Source organism: Phyllostomus discolor, chromosome 2 (assembly GCF_004126475.2).
Source record: "Phyllostomus discolor isolate MPI-MPIP mPhyDis1 chromosome 2, mPhyDis1.pri.v3, whole genome shotgun sequence".
NCBI lineage: Eukaryota > Metazoa > Chordata > Mammalia > Chiroptera > Phyllostomidae > Phyllostomus > Phyllostomus discolor.
Genome location: NC_040904.2, coordinates 49,597,317 through 49,622,824, shown reverse-complemented (window position 1 = coordinate 49,622,824; position 25,508 = coordinate 49,597,317). Strand labels below are relative to the sequence as shown.

The window sequence follows — 25,508 nt, the reverse complement described above, 5'->3', positions numbered from 1 at the left end:
AAAAACCTCATACAACTCAACACCAAAAAAAAAAAAACAAAAACCAATCCAATTAAGAAATGGGCAAAGGACCTGAATGGACACTTCTCCAAAGAGGATATACTGATGGCCAATAAACATATCACTAATCATCAAAGAAAAGCAAATTAATTAATTAAGTCACTAATCATCAAAGAAATGCAAATTAAAACCACAATGAGATATCACCTTACACCTGCCAGAATGGCTATCATCAATAAACCAACAAACAACAAGTGCTGGTGAGGATGTGGAGAAAGGGGGACCCTACAGAACTGTTGATGGGAATGCAGAGTGGTGCAGCTACTATGGAAAGCAGTATGGAGTATCCTCAGGAAAATAAAAATGGAACTGCCCTACGACCCAGCAATCCCACTCCTGGGAATATATCCAAAGAAACCTGAAGCACTAATTCAAACTCCCTTTAGTAATGCCTACCGTTTGGTGATATATATCTGGAAAAGCCTTTCCATCCCACCATTATAATAATGTTTATGTACATATTTTCTTCTAATACTTCTAGGGCTTAATCTATTTTTTACACTTAAAAATTTAATTCAACCATGAATTGGGGGCAAGGCATAAGATAAAACATAATTTTATTTTTAAGGAAATTATCCATAAAGAAATTATCCAAAGGCCTAGCATTTAAAAGCATCTTTTCCCACTAACTCTGGATGCTACCTTGGGAAGCTGCCAGATACAGAGTTGGCTTCCTTCCTTTTCTGAATTCCAGTTGTACTTCAGTTTTGTTCTCTAAGGATTTCTTAACAACATAGCAATTCATTTTAAATGATACTTATTTTTTTAAATTCATCATTTCTAGCTGTTTTACAGCAAAAGGGTCATTTAAGGGACTTTGTCCACTATACTGAGAGAAACTGAAATCTTAAATCTATTTCCCACTTGGAAGCTAGCAGAAATATTTAATGAAGAGATAATGCCGGAGCCCTGGCTCAATCCTTCCAATGACTTTTTGTTGCAGTGAAGGTAAATGTAACACTGTTAATAAGCAACAGACCCTGCCTATCTCTTCCTTCTTATCTCATGTCTCCTTCCTCCCATTTCTTGCAAGTCCAACAAGATTGGTAGAATGGTCATTATAGCTCAGGGCCTTCACACATATGGTCCCACTGCTTTCTGCCTACTTTGCGTACTCATGGACCCTTCTCATCCTTTAATGGGATATATTGTCCAATTACTTTCCCATCAATATAATGCCCTAAAGATACTCTTCACAAAACTTTTAAAATGTGTTTATTTACTTTTTTTATTTTTTCCCTCAAACTTTCACAAAACTGTAAGTTCCATAAAGGAAAAGATCATTTCTGTCTGGTTTACAAATAAATATGGGCAACCACAGTGTATAGCATAACCCTACAAATGAATGAATGCAAAGTGGCGTACTTCTTTTTACATTCCCCATGGTGCAAAGCTTTGCACATTACAGGTGCCCAGATAAAATTTGCTGAGCTGGGTTTCAGATTTCATCATAAAGGACCAGCTTCCATAAATGTGGAGGTTATATAGCTCTTTGACATGTTTTTCCTCAATCAAAAGGTTCATCCTTAAAGAGAAATAGTTATAATCCTTCTATGATGAAAGTTCTGCATGCTTTACCATGGATAATAACCTATGAAAACACCGATTTTCCTAGGATGGAAGAGGACTTGTGCATTAATCTTAAACAAATTTTCAGGTTTTCAATTCTGAAGAGTCTGCGGTAGGGGAAGTAACATTCCTATATTTAGAGTGGTAATAATGCCACCGGCCCAATCTTACATACAGTTGCTGAATCTAGGTGACAGCTATTCTAGCTGTTTTGTTGCCACACACATACACAGAAGTGACAGTTTCTAGGAAAGATAAAACATTCCAGCTTCATCCAGAATAAAATGAAACCTCAAGCGAAACCATCATCAAATTACAAACTGCACACCCAATCACTGCCAAAGTCTAGTAGAGAAAAAAAACTGTTATTTTTAGACTGAAAATAATTTTTTAAGCTATACACTGCTGGATACAAAAACAGTCTGAGTCACATGTAAACATCATTCACTAGGTCTCTTAACGCCTAGGAGGAGAGACAGACTGTTATAGCTGGGTAAGAATGAACTACAGGAAGTTACAGTTAGTATATCTGAGTTAGCCACATGGGAATCCAAATGACTAATGCCAAAGACTAATGCCAAAATAACCTTGCAGCATACTGAAGTTAACAGCTTCCCACTCTACTCGAACACATTGCATTCGTACTGAACCATCTTTCCTTTATCCATCATCTTACTTAGAACTGATTTCCCTCAGCAAATTTTGTATGACCTTGAAAAATGTATATAACCTGAATAGATGCAAATGAAGTGTATTGTATATGTTCCAAGAAGCTTGGAGCAAATTAACTTGACGTAGTATTTGCAACATGAAAAATCACATCCTATGTTCTGTTTTTTTTTTAATTGGTTGAATGTTTCTTTTCAAATGTGTGTGTTCCATGCCATCAATTATTGACAGGCAGCTTAATCTGACATATTTAGAAAGTCAAGAGTTTTAATTATAAAGAACTCACTGGCAATGTGATGTAGTGCAGATAACCTGCATTTTACAGCCAAACAGGTACATAGACAAGTTTTACCACTTAATAGTTATACTAAGCTATTAAGTTAATTTAACTTTTTAGTCCACTTTTCTGAATCTGGAGTTTTTTGCTGGTAAAGAAAATTAAAATGCTGATCTCGAACTAATAGGGCTGTTCACAAATTTGTGTAAATATTACACATATATATTTCCCTCATTCCTTATTTTCTATTACATACCTATATACACACACTCCATTATATGATCGTTACCAATTTACAGATAATCAGAGTAAAAGAAATTTAAAGCCATGGTTAATGTAGCATGATCTTCCTTTAGTAATTAAAAAAAATCAATACTGCATAATGCTTCATGGCTATTACTGCAGTCATCAATTATCACTGCATTATAGATGAGAGGAAAGATCTTTTTAATGACAGCATATTTAGAGCAATAAAGGTGAGATCACTAAGAGTTGTCTCTAACAAAGAAAGCAGGAACAAAAACTTAGTCTTTGCATTCTTCCTGAAATCCTGCTTAGTGTCTCACTAAGAACATGGCATTCAGTGGGAAGGACTCTCCAACACTTCCATTTACCGATTGCTCTATTCACATTTCCATGATTTCAATTATTCTACAGACAAAGATACATCCTCCTTCTAGGTCTGAATACAAGCCAGTTTCGACTGAGCCTCAAGCAATACTTTGCTACTAGGAAAGCCATTTTATAACTCAGCATCAGTTGCAACCAACTGATTGTTCCTGCCCTGGATCTTATGAATGCAAGGTGCAAAAAGGGATTCAGAGTCCTTTGTTCTTGCCTGCTATCTCCTCTGTCTTCATTATCCTCAAGACCATGCACACAGCTCTATGACTCCACCAACACTGCCTTACACTTCTTCAGAATGTAAGAGTGCAGGTTGACAAAGCAGAATCTGTGGAGATGCTGATGGCTCTCATGGCTGGAGATGCACTAGATGTAAGGAAACCTCTTTAATATTTAAGGTTTCTATTTACTCTCATCATTTTAATATAGAGTAAGGAGGGAAAGAATCAAAATATGAGAAAATACTAGAAAAAAATAAACTGTCCAAAAAGGATACTATCCAATGCAAAGCTCAGGAAAATGGGGGAGTATTTAAGTGTAGTACTAAAACAACAAGGACAACAAACAAACAAAGAACAATGAAAACCTTTATTTTATGATCTGAAACAGTATATATCTGTTTGCATCAAATTCAACAGGTCCCTCTGTGAAAAGTCTGTGTATCTATTTTTCTTCACATCTCTCTCTTTCTCAAGTTCTATCTCTATGTCTTTCTTCTCTTCTTTTCTCCCTTTCCTGTCCTTTTCTCTCCCCTTTATGCTCCTCTTTCTGTTCCTTTACCTTGACTGGACAGTAAAAAATGATGAAGAGATGTTTAGAATTAAGCTGTGAATGTAAAATGCCTTGCATCAGAGAAATACAATTTTCTGTAGGGGACCAGAGAGACCAAAAGGTCCAAAGCAAATTAGAAAATATGAGAATACAATTAATGCTTTCTTTCTAAAAAACAAAAATTAGTTCATTAAGCAACTTTTGGGGTAGCCCAAACTCCCAAAGGATCTAAAGAACAAAGTTAACTCAGGTGCATCAGTTTAACCTATTTGGTGCACTGTGTTTAAAGAGCAAACATGCCCCTAGTGAACAATGATAGGGTTCTCCCCAGTGTACAAAATCAATGGTAAATAATGGTTAATAATGGTTGTGATCCACCTAGGAATAACAATTTGTATATCTGTGTTTGCTTTAACAGTAATAAAGAACTATATTTGAACTATAGTTGTACTGCAAGTTCAAGTAATTAGGAATCAAATAAAACCCATGATATTATATTAATCAAAAGCTATCTTTATGTAGAAAAACCACTAGTGACTGATGGATTTGGTGGACATGCTCTCTTTCTGTTGTTTTCCCTTTTGAGTGTCTTCTCTTATGGTGCAGTTCACACCAGTTCCAATGGGAAAACAATAGTTGGCAAATATTCTTCACTCAGTCCTTCTCATTGGTATGGCAAGCCCAAAGTTTAAAGGAAACATAATGTTCTGTTATATAAGTTAACAGAAAAATATACAGCAGTACCTTTGAGTGCATGTGAAAATGCACAATCTTGGCTACCTGAAGAGGCACTTCAAAAAATATAAAAGTATCACAGAAAGAAAAAACAACAACAAGGATGCTCTGACTGACCAGGGGCCTTAAACTATGTTGCACGCCCTACAAATACCATTGAAAAGTAATGTTTATGCCCCAACAATGTACAGCTATACAAGAGTTTTCATTCAGACGGCAGGAGGAGAAGTGAAATTCATGAAAACAACAGAACTCAGCCAAGGCGAGGTTATTGAGGGTGTGACAATTGTATCTCTTTTCTCTCATTTCCCCAGCCGTCTTGTGTTTTCATTGTTTCTACTGCTTCTGAAACAGGAAAAGACAAGAGAAGGCAGCTCTGTATATTAGCTTTTATACATTTGGATGGCAAGTTCTTGAAGTTGTTTACTGAGGTTCTTAGGTTATTTGTAAAATGTATCCATTTTCTCCCCATCCATCAAAAATAAATGAGTAGCAGCACCCAGTGGATTTTAAAACAAAAGAATTATTGCATGGTTATGTTGAGGGTGGATATGTATTTTATTTTCTAATGAAGTTATCAAACTAAGTAGAAAAGAATTAAAAACAGTGAAATGAAGTGGGTGATAACTGGCGGGGTGTAAGTTACTGATGCCAGGATAGTGATCTGGTCTATCGGACTGATCTCAGAAAGGAAGAAACACTTGTTCTGGGGTGGGGTGGGGCAGGGGGGCAATGCTGAGACAAAGGTGATTTAAAGGTCAGGATAAATTCCTATAAATCAGACATTTTCACCTATAAGCATATATAATTATGTATTCCCTACAAAGATACAGGTTTCTCTTAACTAACACAGCCATGTAAAGTTAGAATCAGGTCATTTTTCTCAACATTGAATTATCACTGTGATAATGAAAAGCTGCTCTGGAGAGTTCATATTTGCCAAGTCAGCAGCAGGCCAATAAACTGTGGTATACAGATCTCTTTTCAATCACCCTGTAAAATATTGACCCTTGGGAAAAGTAAAAGTCACTTAAAGATAAACATCATTGTGTTTCAAAATACAAATGCAGTTCAAAAAAAGGGAAAAAAAGAGTGGAGATAACGGCTCCCAAGAGGCAACATTGAACAAAACAAAAGGGTAAACTTATAATTCTGATGAGCTATAGGCCTAAGAATAAAATAAAACTCTTGTTCTTCAAACATTCTACAAACGTTTGGACTAAATCGCTTAGAGGGTGTTCAGGATGAGCAGCCAGGAGCAAGAGAGACATGACTGAATGTCAGAAGTACGTCCAAGTAAAGAGTTTTTCAAAAAGCACATTCAAGTAATACGAGGCCACTGGGACTGAAAAGAAACTGAATCCTATTAGGAGCTGAACGAATCGTTACATCACATTAAAGATACTATATGTCCTTACAAAAGACAAAATTAATAAAAAAAAGAACTAACCAACTATATCTAAAATATATTAAACACAAATATTCTCTTTCCCTGAAGGGATTTCTGTCCTCCACAATCTGCTCCCAACCCACCTTCCTAACTTGTCTTCTAAATTGCCTTCCCACTCTCCCTTCAGTTGTACTGCACTATAGTGCCCTCAGATAAGACATGTGTTTTCTCCTAGAAGACTACAATTAATTGTTCTTTGATTGAGAAGTCTGCCCCATGCCTCCCTGCAGAACTAGTAACTTTCTCTGCTCTCTCAGGGTGTTCTCTTCGGTGTTAATTTTCTCTTTCTCTCAGACTTTACTGTAAGATGCTTACAATAAGAGCCTGTCTTTATTTACCTCAGAGTTTATAATATAAAATGGTCAAACGTGATTTTTAGAATGAGGTGAAATTTGTAAGATAAACACTTGTCATTAGAAATCACTTAAATAGGAAGAGCATATGCTGTATATGTCCATGATGTATAATAATATCCATAATGCTGTTTAACAAAAAAAAAGCAAGAAGGTGGAATTGGCTGGGGCTTAGCTGTTGTTCATTGGTCAGCTTGATTTATAGATAAGGATGCTGTGACACAGAGTGATTAAATGGCCATCTTTACTGTCATTAAAAACTTCACCAAGTAAAACAGAACTTAAACAATGTCTTTTTAAAAATGTTTTTAAGATGATTTTAGAGAGAGAGAAAAGGAAAGAGAGGGAAAAAGAGAGAGACATTGACTTGTTTTTCCACTTATTTGTGCATTCACTGGTTCATTCTTCTGTGTGCCCTGACCAGAGACCGAACATGCAGCCTTGGTGTACAGGGACAATGCTCTAACAACTGAGCTACCCGGCTGGCCGGCGTGGAAACCAGTGTCTCTTTATTCATGGTGACACACAGTGTGTTCAGTCATTTACTTATGTTGCATAGTGTAACTCACCTTCAGTAAGCAAAACATTATTCCCACCCTTGTAAATGTCTTACAAAGAACAGAAAAGAAATCCGGAAATTTTACCTCCATCAGCAGAGCAAAGTCCTAAAGGAAGGCGATGTAAAATGGAAAGAACTCTCAAGCGGGCGTAAGATTGTGAGACTCCCTAGCTCCGCACCTCCACAGTGTTTTCTGGGAAGTTGATAATAGTGTGTGTGAAATCTAGCCCTGCACCTGGCACACAGTCAACTGTTTATTCACTTTTAAATAAAAAGCTATGTTAAAGGTGGCTGTGGCCATGTGTGTATGTGCGCGCATTGGGAGAAGAAAACACATTGCTATCATTTTCAGGTGGTCTGTGTAGCAGATAATTTTGATACAGCGATATTTTTTTAAAATTTGCCACATTATATGATGTGCCATTCTCACTATCTTTCCAACTTTGAATCACAAGTTCCAAATATTTATTTCTACTTTAAAGGCAGCTTTAACAGTTTGATTTTTTTAACATGCTGCCAAATGAAATACCAAAAGGAAATGTGTAACAAGTAGAGTTTGTTTTGGAATTCCTGTAAAGAAGAACTTAGAGTTTAGTATTGGAAATGATTAATACAATAATAAGCAAATAGGGGAATAGTGAGTTTTGAGCATATATTACAATGATTTTCCTCCTAAAAAAATATCAGGAGGGGTGGGGTTAGATACTCCTTATCTAAAAGCACAGAAACCTATGACTGAGTGATTCTTTAACAGTGAGCAAAACCCATGCCCGCTCATATCTTAATCTTCCTGAATTGTTTATGTGATAGTAGAGTCCAAGGGGAGTATATTTAGTGAAAACATCATACATCTTGGGAACTGAGTAACAAGTTTAAGTCAGAGTTGTGCTAAGTATTTGCCAGGAGACTTTAGGTAATTTGCTTAACTGATTTTTTTTCTTATCCAACAAAAAATGGGGGGTTACATACAACAGCCTAACTACTCTACGGTCTGGGTGTAAGAGCCAGATGACATAGAATGTGTAAAACGCAAAGTGCTTTTTCAGCAAAAAGATCTTTATTACCACTGTACCTACCACATTATAATTATATTATCACTCTTATAATTATCCAAGCTTTAGTTCCTTGAAAGAAAGTGAATGCTTGCTTTTGATTATTTGCTTTTATCACCACCTGACATGAAAATGATGCTCCCACATTCCCGAGCAAATAAGGAAATCACAGTATTGCTGCCAGAAAGACTATGTTCTGAAGTCAGAATTGTGTGGCTTGAAGTCCAATTCACTGAACTTGAAACACACTGCATGGAACTAAAATTATTATGTTGTTATGGTTCTTTTTTATAAATCTGGGGCTTCCCTTTAGAGGAGGATCTACATGAAAGACCCCAGAACAACAAGATAACACTCTTACCTACAGCATAAACATTTATGGCACTCTAGAGTTTGCAGGCTGTTTCTCCTTTGTTCCTCCCATCAATATTGTTGTTTTGAGAGGGGTACCAACAAGTCTGTTGGCACATACGTCATTGAGAGAGGTGGTACCTTGATGCACGAGATGCTGGCTGATCCCCCAGCATGTGGAATTATCCTTTCTCCTCCCCTGGTAACCCAGAGCCAGTTTCCCCTTTTATTTTTGTCAACAACACTTCCTTTTTGTCCCTCTCTCTCTATCTAGGAAGTACATCACTGACACAGACACAATACACCTTTTCATAAGGAAGCAAGTAAATATGTGCCAGATGGGCTGAGGGGATTACAGCATGTTTCCTGCTCCCATGGTGACTCAATGGAGCTGGTATGAGAACTTATCTTATTCAAGAAGTCAGCTTCCCCAGCAGAATTATGAGTCACAGTTTCTGAGTAGAAAGCTCACTTTCCAAAAGAATTTGGGGTGGGGGTGGGAACTCCTTGGAGGAATTACAGCAAAGGTCATTCAGATAAGGAGCACTGCCAAGACCCCTGGGGAAGCACCAGCACCTGCCAACTTCTGGGACTTTGCTATTCTCTTTGCTATACAGTCACCCCTTCCTTTTCCTTCAAGGTGAGATGGCACATAAAACCACGAGGATGAATTGCTGGTATGAATCCAAACAAGAAGTTCCATTACAAAATTGGCCAATTTTGCTAAAAAAGAGATGTGAAGGGAAAATATAAATATATATATATATATATATACATATTCATGTGTATAAATATACACACATATATATAGAGAGAGAGAGGAAGAAGGGAGGAGGAGAAAGGAGGGAGGGAGGAAAGAAGACAGAGGTTGGAGGAAGAAGGAAGAGAAGGGACAAAGAGAAGGGAAGGGAGGAGGAGATGAGAATGAGAGAATAGAATGAGTTAAGACAATGTCAAAAATAATGAGTATCACGAAGAAAACTAAAGGAGGATAGAAGAGTAGACAGTGATTGGCAGGGCTATTTTAGTTAAGGTGTTAAGGAAGGCCTCTGTAAGCAGATGATGTCCAGGCATAGAATTAAATAAAATTCAGCATTTATAAACATCAGGACATCATGGCATTGACAGGTCAAATAGGACACTCAATCAAGCAGGACAGATGCTGGTCAAAATGGTCAGTAGAGCTGTACAGTGGTGTATCCCACCTGAATATCGCTCCTGGTTATAAATACTTTTCTCTGTAAAGACCCTAAGGGCCCACAAGATTGAAAGTTCTCTCAGCTTTGAGCTGTACTCTTTTCTACTTATGCCCTTCCCTTAGTACAATTTTTGCTTTCCAATGAAATATTTTAGTGGCAAAGCAAAACTGAAAGACACCAAGAAAAGATCACCAGGACAGTAGGAGGAATTAAACCCATGCCATGTGACGGACAGTTGAAGGCATAGATTAGAGAGCATGGCCATGCTGATACAATCACTGCTTTAACACTGTGAAGGCCTCTCACATAGAAGAGGAAATAAAGCAATAATATTCAAAGTATGGCCATGGTCTTCAGGAAAATTATACATGAAAAGCTTTTTTTAAAATTAAGATACCTAGTTTCCCTGCATTAAAATTAGAAAACCATTGGATGATGTATTTTCTATTTAAATCAAAAAGTTGAACTGAAGAAATGCATGGAAATGGTATAGAGACAAATTTCAGTTATATGTACAAAAATCTTTCTAAGAATTTGACGAGTTCAAAGATATAATGGATTGCAATTAAATAATCACTAGTTAGAGGTATCAGGAAATGGTTATGAATGGTAATTCTAGAGATGAGAGGAGACCTGAGGAGATAAACATTCATGTCCCTTGGAACTCTGATTTCATATAACCTAGGTCCTTAATGATCATGTTTGGTTATTCAAACTCAATAAAGGCTTTGGCTGGCTCCACTTTTGAAGCAACACCCAAAGAAAGAATAAGCCTAATGACCAGTCTTTCTTTCCCTATACAGAAGCAGTGTGACAGAAGCTTGTCATCATTTCTTTGTTTTTATAAGGTCTCAGGGGACTGTTCCCACCAAGGCCTTCTCTACCCCTGGCTCAAGTTTGGAAAAGCGAGTAGTGCTACCATCACTGTCATTTCTTTTCCCATAGGACCTGAGGTAAGAAAAAGAAGCAGGATTCAAGTTGGCTTGAATGTGAAGACTATGCAAAAGTTTTATATTCTTGCACACCGAATTGCTACCCTAAGTGTGCAGTGACCTGCAAACACTAGAGATGTCAGTAGTTCCCCCATCATCAAAATTTTATGATTCTGTTAAATTTATGATTCTGTGCTTCCACAGAAGACAATGGAAATAGCAATATAATGCTCTCCTACTCAGTTTCAGAAAGACTTAAAATACTACCCAATGCATGACTTCCATTTCAATAGATTGCCAAAAGCCATTCACTTACCCGAGGCATCACTCTGCAGGATCCCATAGAAGTAGAGACTCATTACACACCACAGAAGTCCCATTTTGTCCACCTAAATACAAAAGTAAGGGAGAATACTTATTACTCTCAGTGCTTAGATAATATTTAGTGCATAAGCATGCTGACTGTGGACCAGGAAGTATTCTAACGGCTTTATACCATTAACAAATATAATTGTCAGAAACAACCAATAAGCTAGGCTCTTTAAAAATCCCTATATTATAGATAAGGAAACTGAGACATGTTTAAATAGTATAACCAAGACCCTTTGGGTAGAAAGAGGTAGAATAATGACCAAATTCCAGCAGCCTGGCTCCAGAACAATTTCTTAATCACTGAACTACAACTTCCTTCTTAAAAACACTCTGGATTTTGTTTTTCATCAGAGTCACATTCTGTAAGGTAAGTTTGATCTTCTTACCCTTCTTTGCATTTCCTTGGAAATGTTTTGTAATCCAGGCACTTTTCTTTCTTTGTGAAGAATAGAAAATCTAGAAATCCTGAATTTAGATGTGGTCAGCAGTCCACTTACAGTGAATTTATAGTAAAGGGAAATACGTAAACCTCATGCCCCGTGGTGGCCACTCTTCTCTTCTCACTGGAAAAGACAAATGATGAAGCTTGAATCCAATTTCTGTGATTTTTAGCCTTTCTATTGATAACCAATTGAAACAGTCAACTAGAAAGAACCATGCCCTTAGATTTTGTTGGGTGGTCTTTTAATGCATAAGACCTGGAGATTTAACAGTCTGTGAAATATGTATTTCCCTACTACCCTGGACATATCTGAACCTTGATAAAACTTCTCTAGAATTATAAATACAGAAACCTGTATATTATTGAGAAATTTCATACTTAAGATCTCCACTTTCTGTATTGAACACAGCAGCTATATATAAGGGTGCTTACAGTGGTGTTGGAAACTTGTCCAGATCCTATTTCTAGTAAGTTACAGAGATGGTCTTTATACCCATATCTGGCCAACTACAAGTGTTATTATCGCAAACAATAGCCTATGCCACAAGTTTCATGACCACAGGGACCTGCCAGTCTTAAAAGGTCAAAGATCTTATAACAACATTGAAAATGGGACAGTTTTAAGAGTGTTACATGGAAACAAAAAGGTATAAAGTGGTACTGTCCAAGCAATCCGAAGTGTGTGGTCACTTTAAAGGCAATGCAAGTTTCCAACTGCCACCTCTCTTGACCACATACCATTAAAAATCTCTGGTTCATTTTATGCTTCCACAAATAACAAGTGGGTTGATTATACCTTAAATAATTATTTTATTTCAAAGATAAAATAACTCTTGTCACCACCCTTCCCATTCTTAAATCATTACCTTAGGGAACTCTTATCTCTATCAGTCATTCATTTATTCAATAAAACATGTATTGAAAAGTATCTGTTTATAAATTAGATTTAGGGCCTCCTCCACCTCTCCCAGTAGAAGAGATAAACCACATGCAAACCACTTCAATGGCATTGACCATGAACAACATGCATGCAGAGGCACTATAAGATATGTAAAGATTTACCAAACAGAAGTTCTAGCACTAGGCAGAGCTTAGCAGAGACTTAAAAAGAATACAAAAATAACTGAAACAGAGAATAAACAGTGATAAAATAGTCACAGAGGAACAGATAAGTGTTATTGAAGATTACCAAAAGACAGAGATGACTGCAGCTAAGGCAATCGAAGAAGACTAAATGCAAGAGGTAGCTTTTGAACTAGCAAGAACTGGTTTGGAAATGGAGAATAATGCTCAAAGAAATAGTGAAAGAGATAGAGAAAGCATGGACCATATATAGGAAATAGTCTATAAATAATTCAGCTTGGCTTAAGCACAGAGTATTAAGAAAAGAACTATAGAAGATTTTGTTGGAAAGCAGGAAGAGTTAGGATTACAATACAACAAGGTTTTGATTAGCAGGTTAAAACTTGAAATGTAATTTTAACAGCAAATAGAGGAATCACTGAAGGTTTCTGATTAGAGGAGTTACATTATCATCAAGTTCTGCCTTATAGAGATCATTCTTCCAGGCACATTGGATGGATTGCCACTGAATTCTGTCTCGAAATCATTTTGACTCCTGAGTCTGCCATCACAGTAATTGTTATACCCCTAGCTTTGTGTCATCTATAAACTTGCTCAGCATGCCACCTATGTCCTCACCCAAGTCATTAATAAAATTAATTAATAATTCTGCATTAATCCTTGTCAGTGGAGAGCAACTAGATATTTAATTTCAGATTCAAGCCACAGTACTTTCAGCCCTAATACTATTCCTAAAGCAACACTTAGAAGACATTCTAATTAGTGTGATTGAGGACCTTAATTGATATTCTCATGAGTAACTGGATTATGCCAGAGGCAGCAAAGAGTCAGGTCACCGAGGTAAAGCTAATCTACAGATGACTTGTGTGCAAAGACGAATCCAGGGTCAGTCCCATCTGTGATGAATTAGAATAAAACAGACTGAAAAGAAATTGTGATCCCACAGGCTGGTTTTGACAGACTAAAGATATCAAGGTTAATGGGAGCAGTTGGCTGGTCTGAGACCTCTTCAAGAAGGCAGGTTCATTTAACATCATCTTTCTTTCTGCCTCAGAATTTTATTATTGTGACTAGTAATACACTTAGGTTCTAGTTCACATGAAGAGGGGGCACTGGGTATTTGCAGAGATGGAGAAACTGTCAGAAAGCAATGGAACCTGCCTAATGACACATGGTTCCTCATGGCCTGAATTGCAATCTGGCTTTAGATTACTGTGATGGGGCTTAACAGACTCTGCCCTTGCTTTTAATGATCAAATTTTTATATAATAAATTTTTAGTCAGCCTTTCCTGCATTATCCATTTTATTTACTATATGATCGTTTTCATACTTCCTGTCTGAGGTATTGGTATTTCTTACATATCTAATGTCATTTTTTCCTGGTATATCAACTTGTATGCTTGTATCACCTAGTGAGAAATTTCATATATGCACCCAAGTCTATGTAATAAATAGCCATGTTAATAATGATTGTTAACATGTGCTCAGAACTTTAACATTGACCTCTGTATATGAATCATTCTATTTTCTGCATTCTCTCAGCTCAATAATAAGACCTCCTTATCTCTGAGTTAGCCTTGACCATTGGCTTCTTGCACTGAGCCAGCAAGTAACAGACTAAAACAACTAGATTTGTTTTCCCAGGACAGTCATTTCTCTAACAATTTGCTCTGCCTTCCTTCCGCACAGTGGCATTTCAATAGGCCACAGGACTGGACTTCTCCCTGTTTCCTGATTCCACACACACCTCCATGCTCGGATCACAGCTACTCTCTGAAGCCCATCAGCCTCCTTGGGGCTTGGATGTACAACCTGGTGTTTGTCAGCACTCTTTTCGAGGAACCTGCCTCTTGTCCCCTGTAAGGTCTTCTCTAAACTGGATTAGCTTCCACAGCCATGAAGCTGCTATTGCCTGCTTCATTCCTGGTCAACAGATGCCCTTGGCTATGACTTGCCTACTGAAAACTTGGCCTCTAACACCAAAGCACTCACCCTGGTTGGCTATCCCCATGTGAGCCCAGCTCTGACGCCACAGAACTTACTTGAGTCCTGATCCCATCTGACCCTTTCTTCCTCCTTCTCTAACTTCCTAGTAAAGTGTAAACAGATCTTGTACATCTATACCAAAGAGGCCTTTTAAGGACATAGGTCAAATTATTAATTATTCCATTTCACAGAAAAGGAGACAGCATTTATTTAAAACTCAGACTTTTTTCATCATCAGTCTTTTATTTAGTTTCTAGGGTTTTGATCCATAAAAGGATCTTTGTGGAGAATATTTCAGAATACAGTATTTATCAATTAAAAAGTTTCAGCAAAGTAACATGAAAGTCTCTAATTCTGGGTAAAACAAAGTAAGCAAACTCTACCTGTCTTTCTCAATGAAAGCAGCTGTAAGCCTGGGCAGAATGTGTGGAGTACCTATTTGAGGACTCTAAAAATTAAATAATGGCACATTATTTTCAAATACATGTGAGCCATGTCATGCACCATAAATCATACCTTAACAAATATAAAGAATTAAAAGTCTATCCTCTAACAACAGAATTAACTTAGAAACCAATAAAAGAAAAATAACAGGGTAATTTCCAAATACTTAGAAATTAAGGAATATACTTCTAAATAACCCATAGGTCAACAAGAACATCTCAGGAAAATTAGAAAATATTTTGAACTGAACAAAAATGAAAAAATTAAACAATATATCAAAATGTGTGGGATGTGGTTGAAGGAGCGCATACAGGATAATCAGTAGCATTACAGGCCTACGTTAGAAAAAAAGAAAGACTTCTGTCTTAAGGGCTTGGAAAATAGAAAAATAAGTCAACCAAACAAAATAAAAATAAAACATAATGAAGAATAAAGATAAAAAAATTTAAGATAGAAAAAAATAATGAATCCAAAAGTTGGTACTTAAAAAAACTGCTAAATCTCTAGCTAGGGAACCAAGAGGAAAGAAAACACATATCACTAATATATGAAAGAATATAAGAGGAATGAAAGAGGACACACCACTACCAGTTAAACAACCATTAAATTGGTAATAAGGTGATGCTCAAAACCTTAGGCACATAAATCCCACAGTTTAGATGAAATGGACCAACATCTTAAAAACCACGAACTACCAAAGCTCAACTGGAATAAAATAGATAATTTCATTGTTCCTATTATTATGAAAAGAAATTAAATTTGCAGTTAGAAACCTTCCAAGAAATACATTCCCAAGCTCCAGATGGTTTAACTGGTGGATTCAATCAAACATTTAAAAAATAAATAACATCAACTCCACAGAATCTCTTGCAGAAAATAGAAGATGACAAAAGAGTTGACAATTCACTTTATGAGACATTCCTCTGGTCCTAACAGCTGCCATAGTTAGCACAAGAAAAGAAACCTATAGATACCCCACAACCAAGCAGCTTATTCTAGAATGCAAGTTTGGTCTCAGCATTTGGAAAGTCTGAGGAAGAAAAACCAATTGAGGCAAGAAGAGCATTTTACAAAATGCCATATCCATTCCTAATAAACACTCCCAGCAAACTAAAAATAGAAGGGAACTTCCTGAAACTGATAAAAGGCATCTGCAAAAAATCTACAGCTAACATTACATCACATGTTGAAAGACTGAATTCTTCTCCAGTTAGATCAGGAGCAAGGCAAATATGTTCATTCTTAGTACTAATCAACATCATTCTCAAGTCTTAGTGCAATAAGGCTATTCACAGATGACATAATTTTCAACATATATAAATCTTAAGGAATCTATTAAAAATAAAACTAAGTAAAGTCACAGAACATGTACCAATACACAAAAATTAAACATATTACTATATACTAGAAATGAAAAATGGGAAACAATTTTTATAAGATTGTTACAATAACTAAAACAAAAATGAAATGCCTAGCTAAAAGTCTAAAGAAACTTGTACAAGACCTGTATGCGCACATTTAGAAAATGTTGATAAATCAAAGGAGACTAAATAAATGGAAATATGTGGTTGGCAGAATGGCTTCATGCCTTAGATCCCTGAAATCTGTTATGTTACCTTACTGAGTAAAAGGGACTTTACAAATACAATTAAAGTTATAAACCTTAAAATTGGGAGATTATGCTGGATTATTCAAGTGAGCCCAATCTATCACAGGAGCCCCTAAATGAAGATTAACTTTCTCCGGTTAAAGTCAGAGGGATGTGACAGAAGGATAAATCAAAGAAAAGCAAGAAAAGGACTCAGAGGACCTTTGACATTTAAGGAAAAATACAGCAACATATCAAGGAATGCAGGTGGCCTTAGAGGGCTTCTGACTCATAGAAATTGTGATATAATAAAGAGGGTGTTGCTGTAAGATACTAGATTCTGGCAATTTATTACAGTAGTAACAAACAATAATACAATAGACATACCATATTCATGAACTGAAAGGCTCCACATAGAAAAGATGTCAGTGGTTCCCCAAATTAATTGACAGATTTAGTAAAATTCTAACAAAAAATCCTAGCAAGATTTGTTTATAGATATAGACAAGCTGATTATTAAATTTGTTTGGAAAAAGCGATGCCTTAAATATTGAAAACCATTTTGAAAAAGAAGAACAAAGTTGTAGGAATCACACTACAAACAACTCAATTTTAAAATGCCAAAAATCTTAGAGACACTTTACAAATAGGATACAGTAGTCCCCTCCTTATCTGTGATTTCACATCCTATGGTTTCGATTACCAACAGTCAACTAATGTCCAAAAATACGAAATAGAAAGTTCCAAAAATAAACAATTCAAAATTTCGAATTGCACACCATTCTGAGGAGTTGAAGGAAATCTCTCATAGTCCAGCTCTGTCCTGCCTGTGCTGTGGATCCTCCCTTTGCCCAGTGGACTCTGCCTACCAGTCACTTAGCAGCCCTCTCGTTTATCAGATCCACTGTAGAGCAGCACAGAGCTTGTTCTCAAGTAGTGCTTATTTGACTTAATAATAGCCCCTCACACAAGAGTAGTGATGCTGTAAAGTAGTGAAGCTGTAAAGTGCTTCCTTTAAGTGATAATGTATGTACCTATAGGACAAAATCAAAACAAAACAAAACAAAACAAAACAAAACATTATAGGTAGCATTTGGTACTCCACAATTTCAGTCATCCATCCACCGGGAGTCTTGAAACATACTTGCCTCAGATATGGAGAGACTTACCATTTTCAAAAAATATATAAATTAAAACCACAAGATTAGATAACCATGACACACTTTTCAGAATAACTAAAAAAAGAAACACTGATGATACAAAGTGCTGAAGAGAACACAGAGAAACTGGAACTCCTGTGCTGCTGGGACTGGAAGAGGGCACAGCCCCTTTGGAGAACAGTTTGGCAGGTTCTTATAAAGTTAAGCATATTCTTACCATAGGGTGTAGCAATCCCTTCCTAGGAGCTTATCTAAGAGAAGTGGAAACATTCACAGAAAAATCAATATGCAAATGCTTATAACAGTTCTATTATTAATTGCCAAAACCTGGAAAGAAGTCAAACACCTTTCAACAGGCAAATGGATAAACTCTGGTACATCCAAAAAGTAGATCACTTTTCAGCAATACAAAGCAATGAGCTGTTGTTAACAATAGCTTGGATGGATCTCAAAAGCATTATGCTGAGTGAAAAAAAAAGCCTGTCTCAATAGGCTACCATCTGTCTAATTCCATTTAAATGACATTCCCTTCCCCGGCCCCTCCCCCCCCCCAAAAAAACCTATAGTGACAGAGAACAGGTCAGGAACTAGAGGTGATAGGAGAGTGTGACTATAAAGAAATAGCACAAGGGAGTTATTTAGGGGATAGACCAGCTCCATATCCTGACTGGGGCAGTGATTAAATGTGTCTATACATCACTTATTATTCATAGAGCTGTACTTCAAAAAAGTCCATTTTATTGTATGCTAATGAAAAATAGAGCTTTTAATCTGGCATGACTTTTCTTTTATAAAAGCTCCACAAATGATTTGTGAACTCTTTTAGACAGTTTATATAATTGAAAGCTGTTTTAACCTAAATATGGTTTCTATTTTCAACATTTACTTTAAAAATAACACCATCCTATCATTAAGTAGTGAATGTTCCAGGAAAGTCTAGGCACATAGAGAGATCAATGAACTGTTCCAACTTTCAGCATATCAAGCCAATGTTGCTAACCTTGATACAACAGCAGGGTCAAAGTTCACACCAGAAAACATTAGTGGTTGCCTCACCCTTTCTTTCAAAACAGCCTCAAAGTCTTTGAAACTCTGAGAGGACATATATAACAATATACCACCTGCCATCTTTCGAAGCTTGGAATAGGATGTGAGCAGATTGGTTTCTTCTTATTCTTTAATATTCTGAAAGCAACATGCTCTCTGGGGTGAGGGAAGAAATATCAAGTCTCATCCTTTACAAAGAGAACTAGAACTAGGTTTTCACTGAGATGAAAATGAAAGAGAACTGAACTTGAAGTTCTAAGTTTAACTGTTTGATCTTGGACAGCCTCAGAGAAGAGGAGAAGAATATCCACAGCAACCACCTAGATAAAGTTATAACCTGGTTGCTGCCTTAACAACTTATTTAAGATTGACATGCTAGGTGTTCTTGGGCACTTCTCAATGAGGATAAGAAGAGTATTTCAGTGCATCCTTTCCTTAGTGGGTAGACAATTTGATGATGAAATGTTCTGTCTTTAGAGATACTGAGGCAGGAGTTTTGCATGGGGGTAATGGACACTAATACCTACCTCCTCAGTTCTTTGGGAGGAGTGGACTTGATAATTCCTATGGAGTGATAAGCACTGTCCATGAATGTAAGCATCTCCCCATAAATGCTGGTTTTCAGTAACTTGTGTTAACTGAGAACATACATGTGAAATGCTTGAAAAACTGTATAGCAGCAAATGTGAGCTACTCTGAACATTATTTACAAAGGAGAGCCCAAGTTATTTGGTTTGAGTTGACTGTTGACCCCTGGGCAAAATGTTGCATGTCCTACACTTTGCATAGCATACTAGGTCCAAGTTTCACGTTGTGCTCCCCAAATATTTCAGAGAAGACAGTCACGGTTGCAAGTCAGGCCTCTGTAACTTACAGAAAAGCTGAGATTGTTATAATATGCTCCACAATAAATTTTTAAATTTATTTTCCAGTTACAGTTGTATACAATATTATATCTGTTTCAGCTGCACAACATTGTCATTACACGTTTAGATTCCTCACAAAGTTCTCTCCCTCATCAGTACCCATCTGACATGATGAGACTTGAAAATGGAGAAATTGTGGTCCAGAGGTTTCCCTTCCCTATTCTCAACTACTTCATTGTTTAATGGGAGTAAAAATGTCTGCTCTCCCACATGGCTGTTATCAAATGATGTGACACATGGAAGGAGACTTTGTCATTATAAAACGCTATACTAACATGAGGTGTTATGACATTGGCTTTATTATAAAACAGGCTGGACTTTTTTGTTTTGCTTTCTTTAAATTGGAAAGAGTCCAAAGGAGTGGAAAACTTAAAATCAAAAGGAAATTATGTTATAAATTACTTAATTCATCATTTCATTTAATTGCTGGGTTACCTTTGTCAATATTGACAGTCAGGGGCAAGAGTGAGGATTCTAAGGTCTGGAAATGTTCTATTTCTTAGTCTGATGATGGTTGGATAGTGATGCACTTGTAAAACTTCATCAATATGACCCTGGCTGGTGTAGCTCAATGGATTGAGCGCAGGCCTGTGAACCAAAGCATCACCGGTTCGATTCCAGTCAGGGCACATGCCTGGGTTGCAGGCCATATTCCTAGTATGGGGTGTGCTAGAGGCAACCGCATATTGATGTTTCACTCCCTCTCTTTCTCCCTCCCTTCCCCACCTCTCTAAAATAAATAAAATCTTTTAAAAAAACTTCATCAATATGTACACACATTTATGTATCTTACTATTAATTTGTTATGCTTGTATAAAAACTACGGGAAAGTTAAAGGGTGGTTTCAAAAATAGGGAAATGTTAGGAAAGGGGCACTGGATAACATTATGTACAAACTTTCAAATAAAAAGCAGCTTAAAATCCACCATGGAATGTGAAAGGGAGTTGTCTCAGGGAACTTCGAGGCTGGAGACTGGAGGATATTTATGATGAATATATCTAACATTTCTTCCAATTCGTACAACACATATTTCTCAAGCTCTGGACAGTCTGAAGAAAGAAGAGGGAAGGGAAATGTCCCTGGCCCCATGGATCTAGTAGTCCTGCGACAAGAGAGCAGCACTGCACAGACCTAGAGTGTAGAGGAGGGAGGCACTCCCTGGGGAAATGTGATGTCATATGAAGTTCAAGTAGGGAATTGGGTGGGATGACAACCCACCACAGACTCAAAACAGGTTATAGTACCTTCTAAACTAAGATCAGGTCACCTCAAGTTTAGGAAAGTCATCATTTTTCCTAGCATAGAAAAGCTTCTTAGCCATCTGAGGTTTTCTCCCCTTAAATTCCATATAACAACATCGGCACTAATAACCTCTCTAATTCAAAGGGATGGTCTGAAGATCAGGATCCCATCTGTGAGGCTCTCAATAGAAAGACAGCACCCACACACTGCTAGAGAGGCCACAGGCCACAAAACTGTGGTGAAGTTTTCAAACACTTCTCCATAAAAACCATACACTCCAGCTTCTGTATCTACCAAATCAAATTTTGTTCAAATCAAGAAGTATTTATTGAGTCCCTCTTTTATACACTTGAATAGAAATGGCAGTATATAGAAATATGAACACAACAGTTCATATAACGTGGATCTCATAGTTTGGGAACAAAATTAGACTTATGAGCACAAAAGAAAAAGAAAAAAAGTAGAGAAAAAGAACCAAGTAAATAATCAAGCACAGTGCAATCACACTGAAGTGCCTGATGAAAACTGTCCTGCCTGTGGTGAGCGCTCTGTTAAAGGACTGAGGGGCCACACTGATACTGAAAAGTAACATGTCACCTATCTCTCTCTTGGAAATTCACAGTACACATCAGCTTTCTAAAAGCTCTGGTAATCTACCAAGTAGATATTGTGCCTGACTTGTTTTAACACTGCATTAACCATGTTATGTGACCATGAACTTCTCTTTCATGCATTAAACCTCTTAGGGTTTCACTGGAAAACGGATAGTGTGAAAGCTCTAACTAGAGAAGGGGGGACCCAGGCTCTAATTCCCAGATCAATTTTCTATCCATCAGATGCAGGTGCTTTTCAAAAATCATTCGGCTCTACTTGAGCCTGAAGTGGCAGCTTTTCCCACAGCTCCACTTCCCCTCCGCATCATCTCCCAGGTCTTTTATCTTACCGCCGGCTAGAAGTAAAGGATGCCTTTTCTAAAAACTCTGGGCAGGTATCTAAATTTTCCTTAGAGTCCTGAGAAATTTCCATGCTGATCTATTTTATCTAGTTTTTTTCTCTTTTCACATCCATTTTTGGACCAGGACTCCGAGTCTGTGTCCAAAGTATATAGCCCAGTAAGTTTGTACAATAAACACATACAATTATAGGGCAACTGATGAATAACAGAAAAAAAAAACATCCCCCTAGGACACAGTCCACCTCTGTTTAGTTTGCTGTTGGTCACTCTTGAACTGCGTGCCTTGGATAATTTACCTAATCCTGTGGACCCTCATATCCTTATCAATAAAGCAGAATAACAAATATTTACTGTGCCAGCTGCTTTAAGGATCAAAGTAGATAATATTTATGAAAAAAGCTTCATAAATGGTTACAAATGATGCAAATATGAGGTGTTGGTGCTTTATTTTACACAGATATTCACAGGCACAGTGTATTCTTTAGTGAAGCTAAAGGTCATCCACAGAATGCAGCCTCCCCCCGGGAGCAGGTTTAAACAGAAGTGACTTCTCATCAAGATCCTCTGCCTAAAAAGGGGACCTGTTTTCAGAAATTGGACTGGAATGGATCTAAGTCATGCTTGGTCTCGCAACACAGACAGTTGTCCTTTTACAAGAGCACATTCCCCTGTCATCTCCCCGCTTATGTCAGAAAAAAAAAGGATTGCCTTGCTAGGGATCATCTATCAGAAGAGAGCTTCGCCTGCCCTCCTGTTCAGGGACCTGGAGGCTTCAGTAGCTTCAGCTACTCAAACAGGCCCCGCAGTACCCACGGGCTCCTCCTCCTCCATTACACAGGGAAACAGGGCGGGGAGGGGGCAAGGGGGAGGGGTCGGGCAAGGTCCGGAGGAATCTAAGCGCTAGAACTGACTTTTGCATTAATTGTCTATGTGACTTTGCCTGTGCTGTTTATTATCCTGGTGCCTCTGTTTCCACAACTACTTTTATTAAGAAGAAAAAAAGTCAAAAACGTAGAACTCTCACAGAGGTCTCAGTGTGCCAGACAGACACTGCGCCAAATGTGAGAAAGCACAGGGATTTCACGGGAGCCTCTTCCTTCGGGCGTTCCTCTGCTGGAGAACGGCCCATGAGGCAGCCTCCCCAGCCCCACCCCCACCCCCAACCCCAACCCTGATCTTGTCTCCGAAACACAAAGATAATATTCCAAGTTCTCCCAGGGACACGTACACCAAAACCAGAGAGCCTTTACGAAAGTATCATCTCTCTGTATCTGAAGTGTTAAAATCCCCTATGAACTGACACTGAGGAGGTCTGTGTGAGTCTGTGTCCCTGTTGAGAAAATTCTATGGCCTCTTTCACTGATTTTTGGACACCAGGATCATCCTGACAGATGGCAATGGGCAGCCACCAGTCCCATAGTCTGGGATGTAACCTCAGTCCACGAAATCATTCTGGATGGAGGGACGGGGTGGGGACTCTGGCCACAGTTCTTTACATATGCCTTTGACATTTGGTGACTTTACTGCAAATAAGGTAAGAACATGCAATCGCCCTTTCAACAGAATGAGAATGAGCTGGAATTTTATAGTGCTATTATGTACTGATCCATAAAGTACTAAAGACTCAAGTGATCCTAATTTCAGCAAGTATGCCTTATCTTCACCATACAGCTACTTGGAAATAAACAGTAACCTCACAGAGAGGTGCTCAAGCATTGCATAATAGGAGCTTTTAAAATGCTTTGACAAGAAAATTAAGCAAGAGGGTGAAACATGTACTAAAAATATATGTATATTGATAGAGTACAAGTGGGGCATCTGTGGCTGCACCATAAACTTCTCAGGAGTGCCCCCCTCCAGTGCAAAGCTAATGAACAATAACTGAGTACCTACTATGTGGACCCTCTGGGCTATATGTCAAAGGAAGAAACAGATTTTAACCTGCCCCAGGAATCTGGGAGCTCGCAACCTGTACGGACCTCCAGCATGCATGTTGCTAATTATAATCTTGCAGTTAAAAGCTTGTTCTTTTAGTTCAATGTTCCAATTCCTGGTTTTGCCACTTAGTACCTGTGAAATATTGGGCAGGGTACTTAATCTGCCTGTGCCTTAGTTCCTCAACTGTAAAATGGGGAGAATAAAGGTTCCTACTTCATATGTTTGTTGATAGAATTGTATGAATTAATATGTATAAAATGCCTAAAAGAATACTTGATATTATTATTTCTTTACCTGTACAAAGCAGTTTAGCTGTATTTGCTCATGGCTATTAGTAAGTACACAAATTAATCCAAGCATCATGCTCTAATGAAGGAATCACTAGCATTTTAACATAAAGGAAAGGATTGGGGGTGCTGAGGAGCAGGCCTCAAACTCCTTGAACAATGTGGCATTACAGCTGAACTCTGAAGACAGGTAAACATTCTGAAATGTATCCACCATAAATAAGAAAGCCATTTTGGGAAAAATTAAGATAAAACAAGCCTTACTTTTTCCAATGAGCATAGAACAGAAAGGAAAACATGTTGAAAATACTAATTAGATGATGAATTCTAATATTATCTTGCAGTTATGAAGTCCCTAAAACCATGAACTAGGAACAGCAATTAGGAATAGGAGTTGTACTCTGCACATTGTTTCAAGGACATAGGCTCCTTGAAACTGCTCATGATATGAGTGGATGGTGACCACGTTCTGCCCTCGGTGGCGGTACCCGTGATTAGAGGAGTCAACAGGACATTAGCCAAGCAATTCGACCATAAAAGGCTTGTTTGATTATGCTGACACTGCCAGTTGAAGAATGGAAGTCTTTCTCATTAACACAAAAATATATTTAAAACCCTTGGCCATTCACAATATTTTTCACCCACATATATTCATTTAAACCTCAGAAGACTGCCAAGAGTTTGGTATTTAATATCAATTTCATTTTACGGAAAGAGTAGTGATTTCCCCAAAGTGGCACGAATAATAAATGGTGAAACCAGTGTTCAAATGTAGACATCCTGACACTGAATCTTACGATCTTTCTGCTACATGCTCCCTCTCTGCTCTTGCTGTCATTACTTTGAACATTTGTGTTAGAGACATGAGGCTCAAAAGTAGTATTTTCAGAAAACACTGTTTACAGAAAAACTAGTGATTTTCCCAAAGTTCCACAGATATAAATAAATCATGAAACCAGTGTTCAAAGGCAGACGCCCTGACACCGAGTCTCATGCTCTTTCTGCTGTATGCATCCTCTCTGCTCTTGTTGCCATTACTTTAAACATTGGTGTTGGAGACATGGGGCCCAAAAACAATATTTTGTAATGGAGTCTGACTGTGTCTTCTGCTTAGCGAACAATCTCAGTATCTGTCATGTCCTAAAGAAAGTCCCATATTGCTCCACGCCATTGATCTGTAGCTGTCACCAATAGCAGGACCTGAGTGCCCACCGTGGCCCTCGGCATTTTAAATAAGAAGTCAATAAAAGATGCTGGTAAGTGGTTCTGTAATTGTCTCGGGGCAGATAAAACCTTGGTGGAATAATAATCATATCAAAATGCTGGCTACATGAATGATCCTGCAATGAATTACAACAGGGTCCTTCAACTCTGAAGCCTTGGGTGGCACATCTGCATAATTAATCTTACTCTGCAATAACCCTGCAGGGTCTGC

The 25,508-nt window shown here is 37.7% G+C and overlaps 1 protein-coding gene across 4 annotated transcripts in view; it reads right to left on the bottom strand.

The window, feature by feature from the left end:
- The window catches only part of LOC114490986 (interleukin 1 receptor accessory protein), a 138,988-nt gene that overhangs the window by 78,407 nt on the left and 35,073 nt on the right, over positions 1–25,508 (bottom strand). For 2 of the 4 annotated variants that reach the window (XM_028505128.2, XM_028505132.2), the window contains exons 2-3: positions 11,360–11,536; positions 10,918–10,990 (exon numbers count right to left, since the gene is read on the bottom strand). In XM_028505128.2, coding sequence (XP_028360929.1) covers positions 10,918–10,990; positions 11,360–11,371 — 85 coding nt within the window. In that variant the 5' untranslated portion in view covers positions 11,372–11,536. The remainder of the gene's footprint in view (positions 1–10,917; positions 10,991–11,359; positions 11,537–25,508) is intronic. The other 2 variants (XM_028505130.2, XM_036017844.1) reach the window with 1 other exon arrangement.